At 39.3% G+C, this 19,706-nt stretch overlaps 1 protein-coding gene across 1 annotated transcript; it reads left to right on the forward strand.

The window, feature by feature from the left end:
• The first annotated feature begins 16,221 nt into the window (after positions 1-16,221).
• npy2rl (neuropeptide Y receptor Y2, like) lies at positions 16,222-18,184 on the forward strand. The gene has a single exon (XM_064344471.1). The coding sequence runs from the start codon at positions 16,248-16,250 to the stop codon at positions 17,361-17,363; it is 1,116 nt and encodes a 371-aa protein (XP_064200541.1). The 5' UTR covers positions 16,222-16,247; the 3' UTR covers positions 17,364-18,184.
• Positions 18,185-19,706: the final 1,522 nt, after the last annotated feature.

Below are 19,706 nucleotides of genomic sequence, written 5' to 3' on the forward strand. Positions count from 1 at the left end.
TTTCAAAGAAAATCTGTTTTCTCAATAAGGCTATGTTATTCTTTTCATGAGAAAACCTCTGCACACCTTCAATAATATCTAACAAACTAAACCTAATACTTTCATGTTGTCATTTTCACAAACAGCCTTCAATTACTGTTGTTTGGACAGCAGGTTGTAGCTGTGTTATTATGTGGACACAGTCCAATAAAACTCAGTGTACTGTAGTCAGTAAGATAGGCCTTGGCTGTTTCCACGGATGATGATCGATTGAAATCTGTTAAAGAAAGAAAAAAAAAGAATCAATTCTGGATTGGAACAGTCCTTTTGCAAGTCCACAGGGTTGTGTCTGATTGCACACATTGTGTTTCAGAAGAGCAATGCAATGGATTTGGCCTATGTAAGTGTAACAAGCTGCACTTTGATATATCTGATCATTCTTATCACCCCTGCCCTCCCCCGAACAGGCTCTGGAACAGTGAAGACATCAAACAAGTCCATTGTCACTTGTAATCAAAAGCCTGAATGCAACCATCGCATTCCATTCAAACAGGCCCTGAAAGGTTATTGGCGGAGAAAAACAGACAACATATCATACACAAGGTGGTGCTACTACAGGGAGAAGGATACTCTGGAATGAAATAGCTTTTCATAGAGCCCTGAATCTGCTTTTGATCTTCTTTTCTTTTCAACTTGCGTGTCTTGCTGTTCTGTCCTTCCTTTAGTACCACTGAGTAGCCTACCATTGAAACCTAATGGAAATGTGCTGTGCCAGCGGGGGCTGGTTTGAAGTAAAAATTCCTTGCATGCGTTTGTGTGTGTGCGTGTGTGTGTGTGTGTGTGTGCATTTTCTGTGCACAAAGCTGTCATTTTATTTTCCCCCAAAGTCAATATAAAATTTTATTAATACGCTGGGCAGAGCCATACCGGCTTCACCAGTTCTAAATGTGATGGGATGCTGCTTATTTGACTGAGATTTTAGAAACGTATCTACCTCTTTCCATTTTCAGTCTTGCAGTATATGATATGACAAAATATCCAAATCATCAGTTATCTTTTTAAAGACACTTTCGTTTTTGTACTCATGTTAAATTATTTTATAGTTATGGTGAGGAGTGGAGCAACCTTAGCTTTCTCCTGCCGTCTTAGTGAAGGAAATGCAATATCACTTGTCTAAATGTGAAAGACACGATGTCAGCCTTTAGATATTATGCAATCTTTTCTCGATTCATTGGAGCACTAAAAAATTGACTCCACTTTTCCGCATTGATTCCACTTCTTCAGAAAAAAATGCCGGTCACGTTGTCATGTTGGATTTTTACGCAGTAGTGAAATCGATCGCCCTCTGTGCCGGTCAGGGAAATATACTGTGACATTCTTCTGTCACAGCTAATGTCAGACAATTGTATTGTATTTGTCAATGCATCAAAAATGTTTTGTGTTCTCTTATTTCTGACAAACACTGCCATGGTTGTTCTCAGGGACAGAACGAAACTATGCCTATTCTGTGGAAGGATGCACAATAATCCTCCCTGCGCCCAGCCTCCAACACCTCAAACCCCACTCTCCTCCTCTTTCTTGGGGGGGGGGGTGGGGGGGCATAAGCACTGGTGTCCTTACGGCCACAGCTTCGATGTTTAACAGCTGTGCCATATAATATTTCAACCTGTCGTGAAATGAATTGCTCTCAGCAGTGGCCTCCTGGCATATGGAGTCATTTTCAGCACTCCTCTGAAGACAAGGCTGAGATTCTCACTCTTGTTGGTGTGAGCTCCTCTGAGAAGCCTGCTTTCAGTCTGTAACAAAGTGAAATTGCCTCCCCGCTCCTCCCCAAAGAAATACATTGTGGACATCTGGCTGTGTCATTGATCGGATCTCATGAAGAGAAAATGAGAAATGAAGACTGATGAAGGACTGAGCGTGATTTCAGCACCTTCTAGAAATCACGCTACTATAATGAATTTGAGACTTTTTTGGTGACATACGGAATCCTTTTCAGATTCACCTGACTGTATGTAATTCGATTAGAGGGCGGACTAGATATGGGAGATGGCTTACAAAAGATTATACCCTTCCTTGAAATGACTAAGAGAAATAATGTCCACATTCTCCTAATGAAGGTGTATGTGCTCACAAAAATTAAAGACATTTTTCTCACTGCTTGAGCACTATAGAGGGAAATTAATCTCAACCTCCCCTTAAATTTAAAAAAAGGAAGGGCCCACTCTCAGTATGATCTTCTTGCCACCATTGCATTTTCAACACTCATAACATTCCTACATCTGGCCATTTTCTGGACCATGAGAATAGACTGTCACTAAAGGGCATTAGACAATTAAGGCAACAGGCTCCAGTGGAATGTATACCAAACTACCCAGGCATATTTTTATGCACACTGGAAAAATATCAGGCAACTGGAAACACGGAAGCATAATTATAACAATATAGGAGAATGTGAAATGGACTGACTGAGGAAACGACATGCCTGTCAGTTTAATTTACATCTCATGTACAATACCGGAATCTATCATTAGGGACAAGTAATAAAGAAAAAACAAGGAATAAAGAAAAACAGTATCTTGAAGGATAACCAAGATAGCATTTGCAGGAGATAATCATGCGTAATAAACCGGAATTTCAGTGAACAAAGGACAGTGTTTTAACTTCAGCCAGGCAAGTACATCTTGTTCAAATAATATATCTTTGGACATCGAAAAAGCATTTGTAAGTACCACATTAGAGACTGGTTAAAATAAAGTTAAAAGTAGAAATCTTTGGAGGTATTTCAGAGTGGGTGGGTGGTAGAACACAAAACGTGACTGCGGGAGGGACCCATGTGAGAGAGATGCAGTGGGAAGTGGAGCTTCACAAGGATTGGCGTATGGACCCCTGCTTTTCCTTATTCACATAAATCTTGACTGCGACATTATTCTATATTAAGCAGAAGTCTGAGCCCTCTTCCCCCCACACTTTCAAGCAATCGGTTTTTGATTACCTTTTATCTTTTATTTAGCACACACAAATCATGAAGGCTATTTATAAGCTCAGTGAGATCAGGCATGGTGTTATCATTGGCTATGTGCCTAGCGTGCCTGAATCGCTGATTCAGGATTTGTAGCCGGACTTTAACATTTCCCATTATCAACTTTGCATCGATTTGCGTCTGCTAAATAGCTTAAAAGCGGCTGAATCAGCAGAGGTGTTGAAGGGCCACAAATGGAATATTCGGGCTGTGAAAAGTGGATGACACCTACAATATTTCCCACATGGCTTTTATTTTTATGTTAACGTGTGGTCATCCATAAGGCAATCCCCACTGCACATGCTCAGAATATTATGTCGTACCGATGGTGGGTTAGTCATCATAAATATTAAAAATCGAAAGACAAAACCCAGGGTTTCTGCTATTTTCTTGTTGAAAAAGCCAAAACGTTTTCTGTTTCAACATGTTAGGAAACATTTTTAAAAGTGGCAGATCACAAAAAAATGTCAAATGTTCTGACGATGTGAAAGGCCACAAATGAGAAATAAAGTGTAGTGTGCCAAAATTGTTCCCGCTCTTTTTATTGCCAGCTGTATGGATTTCTGATTTATGGGATTACTCAGTGGTGCTCAAGTTAGCAGAACAAAAAGGACAAGAAAGAAAAACAACAGCATAATGCACAAAAAAGAAACATATAAAAAAACAAGAATATTAATTTAGTTCACTTATTCAATAGCTCAATATGTATATATATATAAGACAAAGATTATGTCGGTAGTGGATCTAGATTTCCGGAAACCTCTTTGTGTTTCTGGGAGAGCACTTTCCGAAATGTGTTCCACCAGTCTGTCGAGCAGTGGAGAGTAGAGAGATTCCCACACACACACACACACGAAATACAGCTTTTCTTATGCATTGCCATGCGTGGTTGAAAGCACCAAAAGTGATTCCCGCTCCCTCGGACTTTAGATAAACATCTGAGAAAGGGTCTGTGTTTGGGAATGAGGTTGCAGTCCTTTCTCTTCTCACACTGCATTTAAAAGGGTATACATTCTGGGAGAAAAGGTCAACATTAGGAAGCAGATACGAGAACAGACGGTTTAAAGTAGAGATCGGGGACCCAAAATGCCAGTGCACACTCTGGCAGCACAATATAACAAATGGAATGACAGTCTCACAGATCACTGTCCCTGATATGGTATCATGTAAGCGAGAAAGAAGCAAAATCGTAAGGCAAGGACTGAATTGCATTTTCAGAACACACGCATGCAGAATGACAAGGAAAACCTTGACAATATCACAATATTGCTCCACTACACATGAAAGGCTCCTTGGCATGTTATGAACACGTAATCTGAACACACGCTTCCCATTTTGACTCACAGGCTCAAGGACACGCTTTGTATGGAATAGTTATTATTTCTATTATAAGCCGTATCTCTATAACTTTTATTCTTGTTTGTCTCTTTTTTGAAAGAAGAGAACAAGCGAGGTGTTTGACCCTGAAATAGCATTTTTATACCAGCAGAAAAAGCCATTTTTTCTGCTACATTTCCAGTTCTGTGCCACACTAGTTGTGGCATTGTTTGTTTAAGATGTAAATATTTCTGCGACCCAGAGGGGAGACTTTTTTGATGTCTAGCTATGAAAAAAGGCACTTGGCAATCCTGCATTCAGGTATTTTGATTCTCTGTTAAAGAAGAGTCGTGAAGGTTAATATTTCTTTGAGCTGCAGGGAATGGGATTAGAAGTGCTTTTTGGGTGTATGCATGCTACAGTTGCTCACAAAAAGCTCCAGTATAATTATTAGTCTAAATATCAAACATACGTGAGACAATGGTCCAGTTATCATTTCCAAGCAATGCAAATCAATTGGTTTTCCCACGTTGTTCACAGAACACAGTGTGTCTAAGGCAATAAATATTATATTTTGCAACGGTGCGATGGAGAATTTGTGCCATTTTTTATTGGAAATTTGAATTCGTAAATTATGTCTTATAATATAAATTATGAGTGGGTGGAAATGAGGCAAACATTTAGGATGGAGAAAAAAGTTTCACACAGGAAAACTGTATCAATTCAAATGAATCCATGCATGCATTTATTCTACAAGGAAGGTATTTTGAGTGACAACTGCAGTATAGTTTTAATAGGATCGATCAGGCATCTAAGTGAAATGCTCAAGCTGAAAATGGGAAATGGAACCATTTTATGGTTGAAGTTCTTCATGGAAGCATCTTGTTTAAATATAATTAGAATTCACAACCCAATGCAGATAATAATTTTCACAAAAATAGAACATGAGGTTCATCTGAATGAATTATTATGCTGGGTTATATACTCAGTAGCATAATCAAACTTATAGATCAGCGGAAAGAAATCAAATGTTAGTAATAATTGGTTTTATGATTGGTTTTAAGCAATTGGTGAGCATTCCAGCACAAACTGTTGAGATTACTGTGTTGAGATTATAGAGTCAAAGATGTGACACTGTGAATCAACCTTTAAACTGCTACATGGAGTGAGGCATATCTTCCATAAATCTTAATATGTAGGCAATATCACTCACCGGTTGCCCCTTTGGAAAATGAAATACAGCTTATTCTCTATCAGGAAATATTTCTGACCAAGACCAACATTAGACTTTTATTGGATGAGAGATTGATTTTATATAACACGAAAATATGCTGGGGACAAAAAAACAGAAAAGGTGATGGAGGCTGTTCAGAAATGAAATCCAACGGACAGCTCTGGCACCTGAAGACTTTCGGTTTTATGACACACCCCACCATATATTCTACTTCAGCGGAGAATTCTCTGACTCAACTCAATATATCTCCTTTTTAACCATTTTGATTTTTGCCCTCATAAATACATTTAAATCTAGGCAAACCTGACAGTCAGCAGACATAGACAGAATATTGAAATCTCAGAGAGCAGCACACATATAATTTTTTTTTTTGCCCCAATGAGGAGTTTCAGTTATATGCTGTTAAGGAGAGCACTATTTCAGGAAGACAATATCGGTCTTTCTGTAATATATCTGAGGCTAAATGTGTCCTAATGTCAAAGAAATATCTGTTCATTTAGACAGAATTACCTTTTTTGACAGATAAATCAATTGCTTTTGAGAAGTAATTGACATTATATCCCTCTCATATGTTTTGATTGAATTTAATGCTGACTTACTCTTTTTTTATTTTTTTATTTTGACTGCCATTCTGTCTGGAAATTTTCTGATATCTCTGTGCTCTGAAAAGATATTTAGCTGATTCTGTTAATCCGTTATAATGAAAGTTTCATATGGAAAAATACCGTATACCAATTCATCACATTAAGCAGGAATAAAATATGTTTTTAGGCTTGGGTATGACTTACGCATGCAACATGAGATGACCAACAACAACAATAATTACCATGGTTATTAACTGGGCTCTGCAGTTTTTATGGGTCATAATATTAAGTTGCATATTTATATGACTGTCACCTTGCAGAATTCATGTCAATAAAAATGAAAGGCAGAACAAAATTATGTAACTTGTTTTTCTATTCTGCATAATGTATTTTATTTATTCAGTCATGCAGAAAACAAATACACCGGTTAATATTCATTTTAGATTGGGTCATTACATTACAGGCATTTAGCAGACGTTCTTAATGAGAGCGACTTCCACAACTTTTACATAGCATTTACATTGTATCCATGTATACAGCTGGATATATACTGAAGCAATACAGGTTAAGCACAGTACATTGCTCAAGGATCCTAGGACAGTGTCCTAACCAGGAATCAAACCTGTGACCTTCAGGTTACAAGACTAGTTCCTTATCCATTATACTACATAGTTTAGGCATTCAGAGTAAATACAACCGTGACATACGCTAAGTCAGCAGGTTTCAGCTCCCACATGCCTGAGAGTATAGCCCAATCACTTCCTCCCCGTGCCACACTCCTCTCGGTGACCTGTCGGCTGAGGTCAGCCGCCGCGGTGCTAATGCTTCCGTGCTACAGAGGATCAGCCCTCCGAGTCTGCCCCTCTCTCCCCACGACACATTAAAGGAATTGGCCGACCCTTTCAGTCGGCTCAAAGGGCAGCCAGTGTACGAGGGAAACCGAGAAAATGAATCCCATTTGTACAATGATGTGCTGCCAAATAGCGAGATGGTGCTTTTTTTTTTTTTTTTTTACTCACTCGGGCTTTTTCATTATCGAAAGGACCTGGATTTTCAATTTACGCCCTCGATTTACATCCAAAACCCCTTCTCTTTATATTATATTATTGCATTCACCTGCAGATGAATATATATTTAGGGGAAATCCTTGCTATAGCTACTGAGGGGCACCCTCAGCACACCATTCTAACGTATTCTATTTGCGAGAGTTATGTCTCTCGTTAAATTTTTTACCTCCCTCATATTTATCACTGACAAAGTACACTGCACATCTCAGGAGATCCGATGGTCTACTCAATTGACGACAGTACTGAGACTCAGAGCATAACATTATGCAGAAGCTAGAATCTCGTATATCAGACAGTGGGTGCACCCCACCTTGACCTCAGTAGAAGAGAAAATGTTCACCTCACTGTATGTTTCAGTTCTTGTGTTGCTGCATAGCATGGATGATAGACACATGCAGACATCTGCGATATTTTTGTTTTAAGCCATTTGCCTTCCCAAAGTGCAGCATACATGCTGTGGCAGCGTGACTGGACTAGCAAGAATCGTTCATTGGCGTATTTCTAAAGATCTTGGAATTGCGAGTTCTATCCTCATCGCCAGAGGATCACTGTCCTTCACACCACATCACAAGCTGTGATTACATCTGGGGTTTTACAACGCTGCTGCTGTAGTAACATTCAATGTCAATTTAATCTTTGCTTCGCGGCCAGGAGAAACAGCACACACTCACCTTACAGCTACACTAAGGCTAAATCCTTCCGGTTGTGTGGTTTTAGAAAATTACCTTTTGTTTGTCCCTGTACTGTAGAAAAGAGCTTAAAACACAGTAGAAAACAACATTTCCTTCCCTGGGCAGTTAAACTGCCCACTGCCCCCCTTCTCAAATTAACAAATAGAGTTAATTTGTACAGTACATGTCTACAAACATTTGCGATTTCGTCATGACACACAGGTTTTGTTCAGGTGCATCACCTGTAGATAATTGGTAGTGGGTGGTTGCAAACTATTGTTATTTATACTAAGGGACGCCTCTTACATTATATTAGTTACATAAGTTACATTACATTCATTTAGCAAGGGCTCTAATCCAGAGCAACTTGCAGTGTATTCATTTAACGTATTGTGGCGCCCCGAGGCCCTATCGGTGCTCCACAAGAGAGCACGAGAAGCACCAGGGCGGCCGGGCCTACCGCCACCGGCAACGGCTGGGACAGGTGGTGAGTGGACATTACCTCCCGTCTGAAATATTGGAAGGTTTCAGGACCAGGGACAGCAAGCTGCAGACCAGGTGAGCTTCCAAGGATCAGCACCATGGACAGGGCTGCAGCAGAGTGCAGGTATGTGGAATTTTCCACTCTGCTGCAGCACACCTGAGACTGCTTCAGTGAATGCCTCACAGAGTATAAAAGGAGCAGCACAAAGGACTGAAAGGCTGCGCGGGACTAGGGAGAGCAAGTGCGCCTGGCGTCTCTCCTCATCGGTTCATTGGGCGGTAAGCGGCTGTGAGCCAACAAGAGAAAAAGAAAGAGGAAGTGGAGGATTGCAACGTTCAACCTTTTTGCGGAAGGGAGGAAGGAGTGGAGACCGACCTGGAGCGGGCTGGCCAGTGCCCGAGCTCACGCACCTAACCCCTGTTCACTTTGTCTTCCCAGGAGGATTGTACTCACCCTGGGGAGGAAGACTGATACCCCGACCGGGAAGAAGTTTCTGTTCTTTTTTGCTTCCCCTTCCCTTTCCCCCTACAATTAAGACAATTAAATGAATTTTCTGTTAACTGATCCTGAGACTCACTGCACTGGTTCTTATATTGCTGTGGCAACTGCAACTGTGGGTGGTGAGGAAGGCCACAGTATACAAATATTAGTGCCAGAGCTGCCCAACAACATTACCATATCCGCAAGTATATATGTAATATGATGTGATGCAAAATAACTGTGCAGGGTGAAAGCCAAAATGCTAATCCTGAATACATACAAATACTGTAACATCCATAATGTAACAAGTCCTAAAAAACCTAAAACCATTCCAATAACACAACCTGAAATTGTTCAAAGGTTATGAGTGTTAGAGGGTATGGATGGAAGGGGAACCAAGAAGCAGTCCGTAGAGGTGGGCATTCAGTTTGCCTTTGGTGATGGTCAATGGTTCTGCTGTTCTGACCACCATGGGACGTTTGGTCACCCATTGAGGGGGACATCAAAAATCTCAGAAGTTAATTGCGGCTGTAAAGATGGAGATAAGAAAAGTTTGGTTATACTTGGCATGCAACCAAAGTGGTAAATATCATGTTACAAAACATGAAGCCTCAGATTGAGGCATATTAATGATCAATTTTATTACTTTTAACTATTTTTTGTATATTTTAACACGAAGAGATTTTAAAGCAGAAATTGAGCCGGATCTTCCTTGTCCATACACTTCCTTTTTAAAAGGATGCTTTATGGTGGCCTTTGATGAAAAGACAGTTTGCCAGGTCATTGCCAGGTCAAAAGACATTTATCGAGGGAAGTAAATGAACGAATGACATTCATTTTTACGGCGGGCTTTAATGTTTATTGGTTCTGCCTATTTCTTTCGAAGGATGTCTGTCCAAGATGTTGACCTGCCTAGTGGATTTTGATGAGTTACCAAAACTAAGCACATATGGATATTTATTTTCTAAAGCGCAGCTAAAATGCCCTCCCTATAAGAACACTGAGACAAGGTCTTTCACCAAGAGTTTGCGGGTGTGCATGTACTGTTCTGGCCTTGGAGGAGCCTTTAGTGCCAGCTATATTTCATTGAAGATATCTATGAAATTTTTACATAGAGGCCAGATGGATTTATTGGCTGAGCAGCTTGTACTGTACATATATTTTCTTGTCCGTTCTGATACTAAGACTAATAGACTGAACCCACAGTATAGAGTAACAGAGTCTCCAGCAACTGTATTTTACCATCAGTGGTTAGCAATAGCAATCCAGTGATGAAATAATAAAATGAGCATGCCCAAAGATGTAATCTAACAAATCACCCTCTCAACCTTGCCTCAATGCAAAAGCATTTTAATGGCCTTTTATTGTTACTGTACCTCCTTTCCTCAAATTTCTCATATAAAGACATGCTAATAATTCCTTTCAGCTTTATTGCACATAATTTCCGCATTACCACAAATTGAATTCCAAAGCCATAATTATATACATTAGAAAGTCCAGATATCAACAATATTCTCACAAGGCCGGTGTTGCGTGTATCCAATGTCATTGCCATGAGGTCATCTTCTTTCATATTTATTTCTGTATTACAAAAGGGTCAGTCAGGAGGTTGTTTTCCCAGATTAGACTGACAGCGGTTCGTGGTTGTGGGCCTCTCAGTTTCAAGTGAATATTTAACACAAAGCCAAAGAATGAGACAAATATTTGACCAAAGATTGCATGTACTGATGAACAAACAAGACAACAACAACAACAATAATAATAATAATAATAATAATAATAATAATAATAATAATAATCACCTCCATTCTTAATCAATAGATAATAACAGCAATTATAAATCCATGCCAATGTGATGTTTCAGGGGAACAAATATTATTACATGTATGTACTATAAAATTATATTGAACTACAACATTGTATTAAGGTAATCAACTCTTCATTTGTGAATTCAATAGATAATTTTCTTTTATCATTTTGGTATAGTTGTTTATTAGACACGTGCTCTGGCATATACAACATGTAGAAATGAATTACGCAGATGAGGTTAATAATTACATTTGTATGCCTTTTCTGCATTTCTCAAAAATGAAATCAACTTCACAGTGGTGTTTTGAACCGCAATTAACATTTGCCTAAATAACGATATACCGTAACACTGTACAGTATGTGATCTGCATATTTATGAATAATTAAGTTTTTTTTTTTTTTTAAAGAATTCACTCTGTGGTCTTCTAATCTGAACATGAAAACAAATTTACCTGATATATATCCACACCCCACAAGTGTTGAGTTCTAAATATACTCTGAGGCAGGATCAAATAATTATCTGTCAAAAGAAAGACCTGCAATAAAACAATGCTGTATTAATAATGATGTAGCACACAACTCCAGAGCTGGGGTATGAGTATGCAAGCATGCACTTCAATCCTCTTTTTTCGTGGATGAGCACACACATATATGAATCATTGTGTAGTGAAGTGGTTAATATTTCAGTAGTATTTGATGTGAATGTCATCACCAAGTTGGATCCTAAAAGGTGTGTACTTGATAATATGCTAATTAGAGTCACCTGACCTGTGTGGGATATGTAAATTAAATTGAATGACCATAAATTGGAGTGTTCAAGCAGTGTTTAGTTGACTTCACTTTAAATAAAATGTTTTAAAATGTTAAAAATAGTAAACACTTCATTTTGAGGGCATACTATGCAGAATTTTTTTTTGCCTTGCTAATTGCTAATTGTCCTGTTTGCAAGCAATGACGTTTCCTCCTCCATTTTTAACCCTGCCCACTCACCCCCAATTACCTGACCAAATCACTGACACGGAAATTCATTATACACTATCAGTAAATTTCTCACATCAATTACTCAGAAAGTAAATTGCATTGCCAGGTCAGGACCACAAACCAGGTTCCAGGCCCAGAAACGTCCCAAAAACATTTTAGAATAACAAATACAGGCAAAGGTGCACAAATTCGGCAAAAGTGCATAAAGACGGTGATGGATTTTGCACCATAGCTATGCCGTAGCATGGCTCTTTTGTCATTTCTTCCAAGGTAAAAATCCTGCATAGGATTTCCTTTAAAATAGGTCAGTCTGTGAGTCATGCAACGTCCTACTGACAGGTACAAATTAAGCTCTAGTCACCAAAATTTGAGTTCAAGCAATATTTCAGATCAAAAAGTATTTTGCAACACCAGCATAATTTTTCTTATTGTTTTCCTCATATCTTTTCCGAACTTTTTCAATTCTAAAACTCCATCTGTCGTGTTTTCGAGCCTTCCGTGGTCATAAACTAGAGCTTCAAAATCTTTTCGTTAAACTGTGTAGGCGTACCCTTGTTATGAATTTTCTAATAGCAGGAGCTTATGCAGAACTTTTACAGTTTCATTAATGCTCTGCTCTATAAAATAAGGATACTGGTGCTGTAAATTATTCAGTGACAATATAAACATGAGCAATGGGAGCTTATTAAAAATAGGGAACTGCAGCAACCAGTTACTTTTTTCAATAACACTACAGAAAATAGTTAACTGATTCATCTAATGACAACTACGGTTAACAAATATAACTGAACACACATTCACGCTGTCTGACAAGAACTATAAAGCAACAGCTCCATAATAGTAAATACATACTGCATTTGATACTTCAGAACAGGCTGCAAAAGACATTAAAACTGAGAGAGATGATGTCCAGTAATGTTTGGATTTGGTTTGGTTTCGCACTATGCACTTTTGCGTATGACCGGCTTGTAAGAATACAGTATGTAAGAATAACCTGAATGTGGTAATGAAAATCCACAGGACGGGTTCAATCATATTCAAATGCTGTTTAGACACTCAAATAGTTTTATATCTTGAATAGTTGTATATCTCGACAGTTTTTCAACAACAAAACAGAAAGGATTTTAAAAGAAAGTATATTTCTGCTGGTGGAAAAATGGCCAGCTTAAATAGCATGATAGTCTGAAAATTAATATGAAAAGTAAAGACACTGAGCTCAGGGAATCCCCCAGCTACACTCTCAAAACTTCTAAGACAGGTGCAAAATGATGCAAGATGAGGGAGACAGAGTGCAGATCCGGCAACGTCAGTCAGCATCAGACAAAGTGATGGAATTGTCTTTGACATTGAGCACATTTGTAAAAAGAGTGCTGTGTGATTGCTGCCAAATTGCACGAATACGTGAATTTCAATTACTTTTGAAGTGCTTCAAAAGTAAGCAATAAGAGTCTTTTTGGTTATATGTTTACAAAAGCTGCTTGTTGGTTGAAGTTAAGAGTAACATAAAATAGAAACACCAACATCAGCCATCCTGACCTCTAGGAAACATATCCCAGGAATGCCCCTATCCTTGCCCCCCCCCCCCCCCCCCCAGAGAATTCAAGGGCTCATTCAATGACACATTCTGTTGCTGGGGTGTTACCATAGTTACCAACCCCAGGGATACCCAAAGGAATGTAAAAATGCACCTATTGGCTGTCATGTACTCAAAATCAGAGTATGACCCTGACTCAATCTCACTGAAATGAGCAGAATACAGTGGAGAGGTCTGAACTACATTTGCACCTAGTTAAACAGAAATCCATGGACCTGTGTGTGCTTTTTTCTGTGAGCATCACATTTAAAATGAATGATGAAGGTGAAAATAAAATGTGTTGATGTCTTCGTTAAAAACACATTGAGGTGTGCACAATAAATTAAATATAAATATGAAAAACATATACCATAGGCCTATATTATAGATAGTCTAGTACCCTGTATTAATCAGAGATCATATTTAGAATATGTCTTAAATTGTCCTGCAAGTGTGTTTGCTTTTAAAACCTTATACTGGAATTATACAATCTAAGTGTTATGGGTATTATCTGATTTGCCGAGGAAGCTGGAAATTCATAACACTTTCACAAAGTACGTATTCACTGCGACAGGTGGTCTGGTGGGATAAGTAGGAAAGTCGATAGGATTTTACATGTATAGTTACTCAGTATTATAATGTAGATAGATATAGCACGGATACTGTACTGGACAGGGTTCGCAGTTTACATAATAACTCGTCTTTAGCTGTAAAGCACTACAAATAAACATATTCAGCTGGCGTGCTTAACGTGCTGAGCACATTAAGAACTCCTCTGCAAACCATGCTCATAACAGCACAGCGCGTAATCTCAATAACGGAAATGTGAACACCATGAGCTTTATTCAGACATAAATACCTGACTACATTCTTATAAATCAAAATATAGTCGGGTCAGGCACGAGTAACTGATCTGAATGTATGTTCTGCATTTAAATAGAAGCTCCTCCTATGAAGCATAGTAAGGTGGCTGCACCACTCCTCCCACAGGCGCTTTCTATAAACTTGCAGGGTTTTCCATCGTGATTCAGTGTCTGTTGGTCCCAGCAGGATGGGATGTAGGGAGTTGCGCTGTGCGCGTGTAATGCATAAGTTGTTTGCAGAAGATACAGACATTACAGGATCGGGAATACTCTGTGTGGGGCCATAGTGAAGAAATCATAGCACGTTCTGATAGTTTTTCAATCGTTTAGCCCACTTAATTGCAATCTGGAAATATAGCAACGTTAATAACTTTTTTTTTTTGGTTTTCCTGGTGTAATGCGATTTTGTACCAAATGACAATGTGAAAACTAATCGGGCAATCAAACTAATACACCTTTGCTGAATATCACGTGGGAATATAGATTTTAGATCGATGTAAAAGGATAATCTCCAAAACCTTTCGCTGAAATGATGGCATAAAGAATGCATAATTGGATACATACATAACACATGAACGCGGTGAGTAGTCTGTTCGTTCGCATCACCAGTATAAATTCTGCAAGTTTCGAAGGCAGGTGTTTAAATGTTTAACCCATTCTCTTGCTGTATCAAGGGGCGTCTGCCTTGAAAAGCTATTAGCTACTTTTTTATTTACACAGATACAGTGCTTAGGCTACAAATAGTTGCCTATCTTTAGCAAATAATTGTATAGGCTCTACTTATCAGCATATATACCATGCGCTTTTCTGGCGTGAATAAGCTTTAATAGAGGGGACTTTCTCATGTGTTGCTGACATGAAAAATTGTATGATTTAGCGCTGGCAACTTGCATTCATCCAAATAGTGGCTGTAATTCTATATATTTTAAGAATTCATACCAATGATTAAAAACTCGCAATAATTTTGATTAACAGCGTATTTCAAAATGTATAAACCTATGTACGTTGGAGTAGCACTGTCTCAACCATATTATCGTATTCTTACCTTTACCTATCGTATCCTTAGCTTTTCCTTTCATTACTTGGTCAGTGCCATTGATTTTTGTTTTGTAGACTGATCAGATAGCTTCCTTGGAGACAAAGCTGAACGTGTCACAGAAAGCAAATGAACATGAATTTCACCCATCTCAGCACGGGGATGCATACTCGCACAGCGACCATGCACTGAAACAGCTACATAACGTTAGTTTTAAAGTCTTTATTTTAATTTCCAATAAATATTTTAAATATTTTATTTATATATTATTATTTTTGCTTCCAGACGGAGATGAGGCATTATGTCAGATTCAGATTTTAAATTTTATCAAATGTCCAAGTGTATATCTTTTAAGTCGAACATGCATGAACATTGTTAGTTCATGGTTTGACGGGCGGAGGTCCCGTAGTGCACCTGCTCTAATATTAATGCATGTGATGGAGAAAACTCCGCATTCTCTGTAGTGCAACCGGTAAGAAGTGCTCATTTGCATAAGTATAAAAGGTATCATAGCTCTGCTAGCAACCACCATCTATATTCCACAAACACACTGTATGCTGTATAGTTTCAGTGCAGTAATTTATTATGTGAGAAACACGTGAAACCTTCAGTATTCTTCGCACAGGAATTCATAGGAATTCAAGGCAGATAATTTAATCTACATGTGATTAAAGGGATAGTTCATTGTCGCTGCATAAACTGATTTTGAGTTACTTGAAGTGTATTTTCATGCTTTGGACCACAAATCCCCAAATGTCATTTAGTTACTGTCCCTGCCATAGTACAGACAGCAGGGCATCTGAAACTTAATCTGAAAAATGTCCTGCATTACACGTAGAAAAACTGTCCAGGTCGAAAACATACCACAAAAACTGAACAATATATTTTAAAACCCCCAGAAAAAGAACTATAAATATAAGTTTTTAAACCTATGACTACATAATCATATTTCACATTGGGCAAACCAATATTTTGTGTAATTATAATGTAACTACCCACATTTTTAGTTGTGGTACTGTAATAAATTATACCAACCAATGCTGTCTGCTGACAAATGTGCAATTTTAAAAAGCTGTGCATGGTTGTTAGGGGGCCTAACATGCCCTGTACTTTCAGGGTATCTGTGTCTGGTGAGGAACTGTAACCAATGGATTCCAGAAGCCGAGCAAACGCTACGCCGGAGGAGCTCTCCCGTTTGGGCATGGATCTCACCACGGCCTCCATCGTGCACGGCGATAATTCTCTCTTAGGGCTCGAGGACAGCACCAAACTATTTGGAGTGCAAGTGGTTCTCATCCTGGCCTACAGCACAATCATTTTGCTCGGCGTCATTGGAAACTCTCTGGTGATTTATGTCGTGTGTAAGTTTAAGACTCTGCGTACGGTCACCAACTTCTTCATCGCGAACCTGGCGGTGGCCGACTTGCTGGTGAATACCCTGTGCTTGCCGTTCACGCTGATCTACACTCTGCTGGGGGAGTGGAAGTTCGGGCAGGTCCTGTGCTTCCTGCTCCCCTATGCCCAGGGCCTGGCGGTGCACATTTCCACGGTGACGCTGACCGTCATCGCCCTGGACCGACACCGCTGCATCGTCTACCACTTGGAGACGAAGATGTCCAAGGACATGTGCTTTTTGGTCATCGGGATAACCTGGACCATCAGCGCCGTGCTAGCCAGCCCGCTAGCCATCTTCAGAGAGTACGGGCGGGTCGACTTCACGCCCGAGCAGTCGATCCAGGTGTGCACGGAGAAGTGGCCGGGGAGCAGCCGGGACGGCACCGTCTACAGCATCTCCATGCTCCTCCTCCAGTACGTGCTGCCCCTGTCCATCATCTCCTTCGCCTATGTCAGGATCTGGAGCAAGCTGAAGAACCACGTGAGCCCGGGGGGCCGCAGCGACCGCCACCACCGGAGGAGGAAGACCACCAAGATGCTGGTCACCATGGTGGTGCTGTTCGCCGTGAGCTGGCTGCCCTTCCACGCCTTCCAGCTGGCCATCGACATCGACAGCAGCGTGCTGGACATGAAGGACTTCAAGCTGCTCTACACCGTGTTCCACGTCGTGGCCATGTGCTCCACCTTCGCCAACCCCATCCTGTACGGCTGGATGAACAACAACTACAGGACCGCCTTCCTGGCCGTGTTCAAATGCGAGCAGAGGTTGGACTGCGTCCACCCCGAAGCTCGCGTACGAGTCCGGACCAAAAAGACGCTGGAGACAGCGGACATTGTCAGCCCGCACTTAAATGCCACGGATGTCTGAGTTTGTGGTTTGAAAAAAAACATAGGTAATGTATATTTGTACCCATTAGCACATAAGTGTGTACTCTTGCGTAGGGTATTGTGGTGTTTTCAAACCGGTTTCTTATTGGTCGATTACCTCGGCCAGCTCTGTGAATTGTAATGTGTCGTGGATTCTTTTACTGTGTTGTACTCAACGATTTTCAAAAATCATACAAAAGGGCATCCTGTCAAAAGTGAAAGCATTACTACGGGCATGATTTTTGTATTTTGGGGTAGATCCATGTGAAACACAGAATCACACCTATACCATTTCTTTGTGAGCCGATTGATGATTTAAACTACTGATGATTTTGAAACACCAGCAGACATTGTTGGCACGCAGGACATGAGTTTGATATTTCTGGTTTGGGCCATAAGTTTACAAAGGAAATTTTAATCAAGAAAAGTGACATTTATAGCTTAACATCACAACAAATATGAAATTGGAACATGTTGAGCTTCAGTGATGGGTGATAAATATTTTAGATATAAGATAACTCATAAACCATTTACATAAGATTGAATTTATGTGTCTCATTGAAAACAAACTTAGAACAAGTTGAATATTAATCACAATTGATCTGAATGGCCAAGTACACATTAGAAAAGAACTGCCAGGTCTACCATATTAAATGGAATATTGCTCTTGTGAAAGTATTAGAGGCAGCCTGTTGCCACCTACTGGATCATAACCAATTCTAATATAGGCATTATTCAGTTGCACAAATTTCCACATCAGTGCATGCTAATGCATCTACATTCAGTATATTAATTCCTTCATAGCATACATTTTATGTAATTGCAGCTTTTTTGGTATTTAATTTCCCTGTAAACAAGACTTGGTTGGGTCAATGTGTGGATATAGGTTCATATGGGTGAGATTTACCAGTGGAGGCCAAATCTGGAACATTGTCAACAATAAACTTGTTGCATCATGCTCACATTTTTATTCTCCTGATTCTGAGTTAAAATGGAAAAAAACAGTACACAGAGCATAATAAAAGTTTATTTTGCAAGCTAGCTAGAATGCAGGAGGAACAAAACTAGAAACATTAAATCAGGTAACTTGCTTGAGATATCTAAATCCATTAGTTTTATGGCTTTGATTATTAAAACAGTTTACCAGCAAATCCTTATTATAACACTATGAGTATAAAAAGATAGATCTATCACCATAGCTTGTAAATCACAAATATATCAGTCATAGACAGCGCCTCTCTCCTGCTCTTCCACCTCTTGAAGAGCCAACTAATATATTTTCTTCTTCAAGCTTTCGGATGTTATGTGAACTGTGCACATCTTTACCCATAAATTAAATACTGGTGAATTATTATGTGAAATTGTGCACCCAGTGCTTACATTTGAACGTGAAAATATGCTTGCATTCAAAATAGTTAAACTGTGAATGTTAAGCATCTTAAAAGCTTGGGAGTCATAAATATTTGGATGGCTATATAAACAATACCATAACACATATACAACTGGTTGCTTTCCTTTGTTTGACATACTCTTGAATAAAAGCCTCGTTTTGAAATGAGTCATTACATTAAATGATAAGCTTCTTCAAAAATTCCTTCAGAAATGGTGGCATTATAAATAGACACTGTGCACTGCACTTATCATTATCTAAATTAAATAAACAATGCTTTGTTGGCTAGTCTGTTCCTATAAATTTATCCTGAATAAATTCCTGTGGAATACGATGCGGCTCGTTTCACTTTTCAATTTTCTTTAGTTCCAAAACTCTTTTATAAAGTTATATCAAGCTTTGGTAATAGCATCAGTGAACATATCAAGGCAATATGAACACTATAAGGAACGTATCCAACACAATGTTCAGTTTCCCAGTGTAGAAAAGGCAATGGCTTCATCTTCCAATCTATGGACAATTTTGCTAGTTGAATACAAGGGCCAGCTGATCCGAGACTTGCATAGCAATTTCCAGTTTGAAATGAGCAAATGCATGGCAGTGTCAATGATAGCGATCTGGAAAGCCTGATGGGTTTTACTGGGTTTGAAGAGGGGGTTCAGAATATACAATTCCTTTCCCAGGCATCACACATTTAATGGATTTTACACTATTATGCAGCAGATGTACGCCATTATGATGTGAATCATACTGAGTCACATTGACATATGCTTTTTAAAAACAGAAAAAAAGAAAAGTCCATGATACCACATTTTCCGTGATTGTGGATAGTTGCTAGCCAGTCCATTTATCTGTGTTACTACTGCATAAGCAGAAACAGCTCATGTAGAGCACCTTAAAAGGATTTGTTCAGCGAGAGGCTGGAGTGTAATTGGAGACTGAATCAACAGACAT

The sequence above is a fragment of the Anguilla rostrata genome, chromosome 7, assembly GCF_018555375.3.
Source record: "Anguilla rostrata isolate EN2019 chromosome 7, ASM1855537v3, whole genome shotgun sequence".
NCBI classification, from domain to species: domain Eukaryota; kingdom Metazoa; phylum Chordata; class Actinopteri; order Anguilliformes; family Anguillidae; genus Anguilla; species Anguilla rostrata.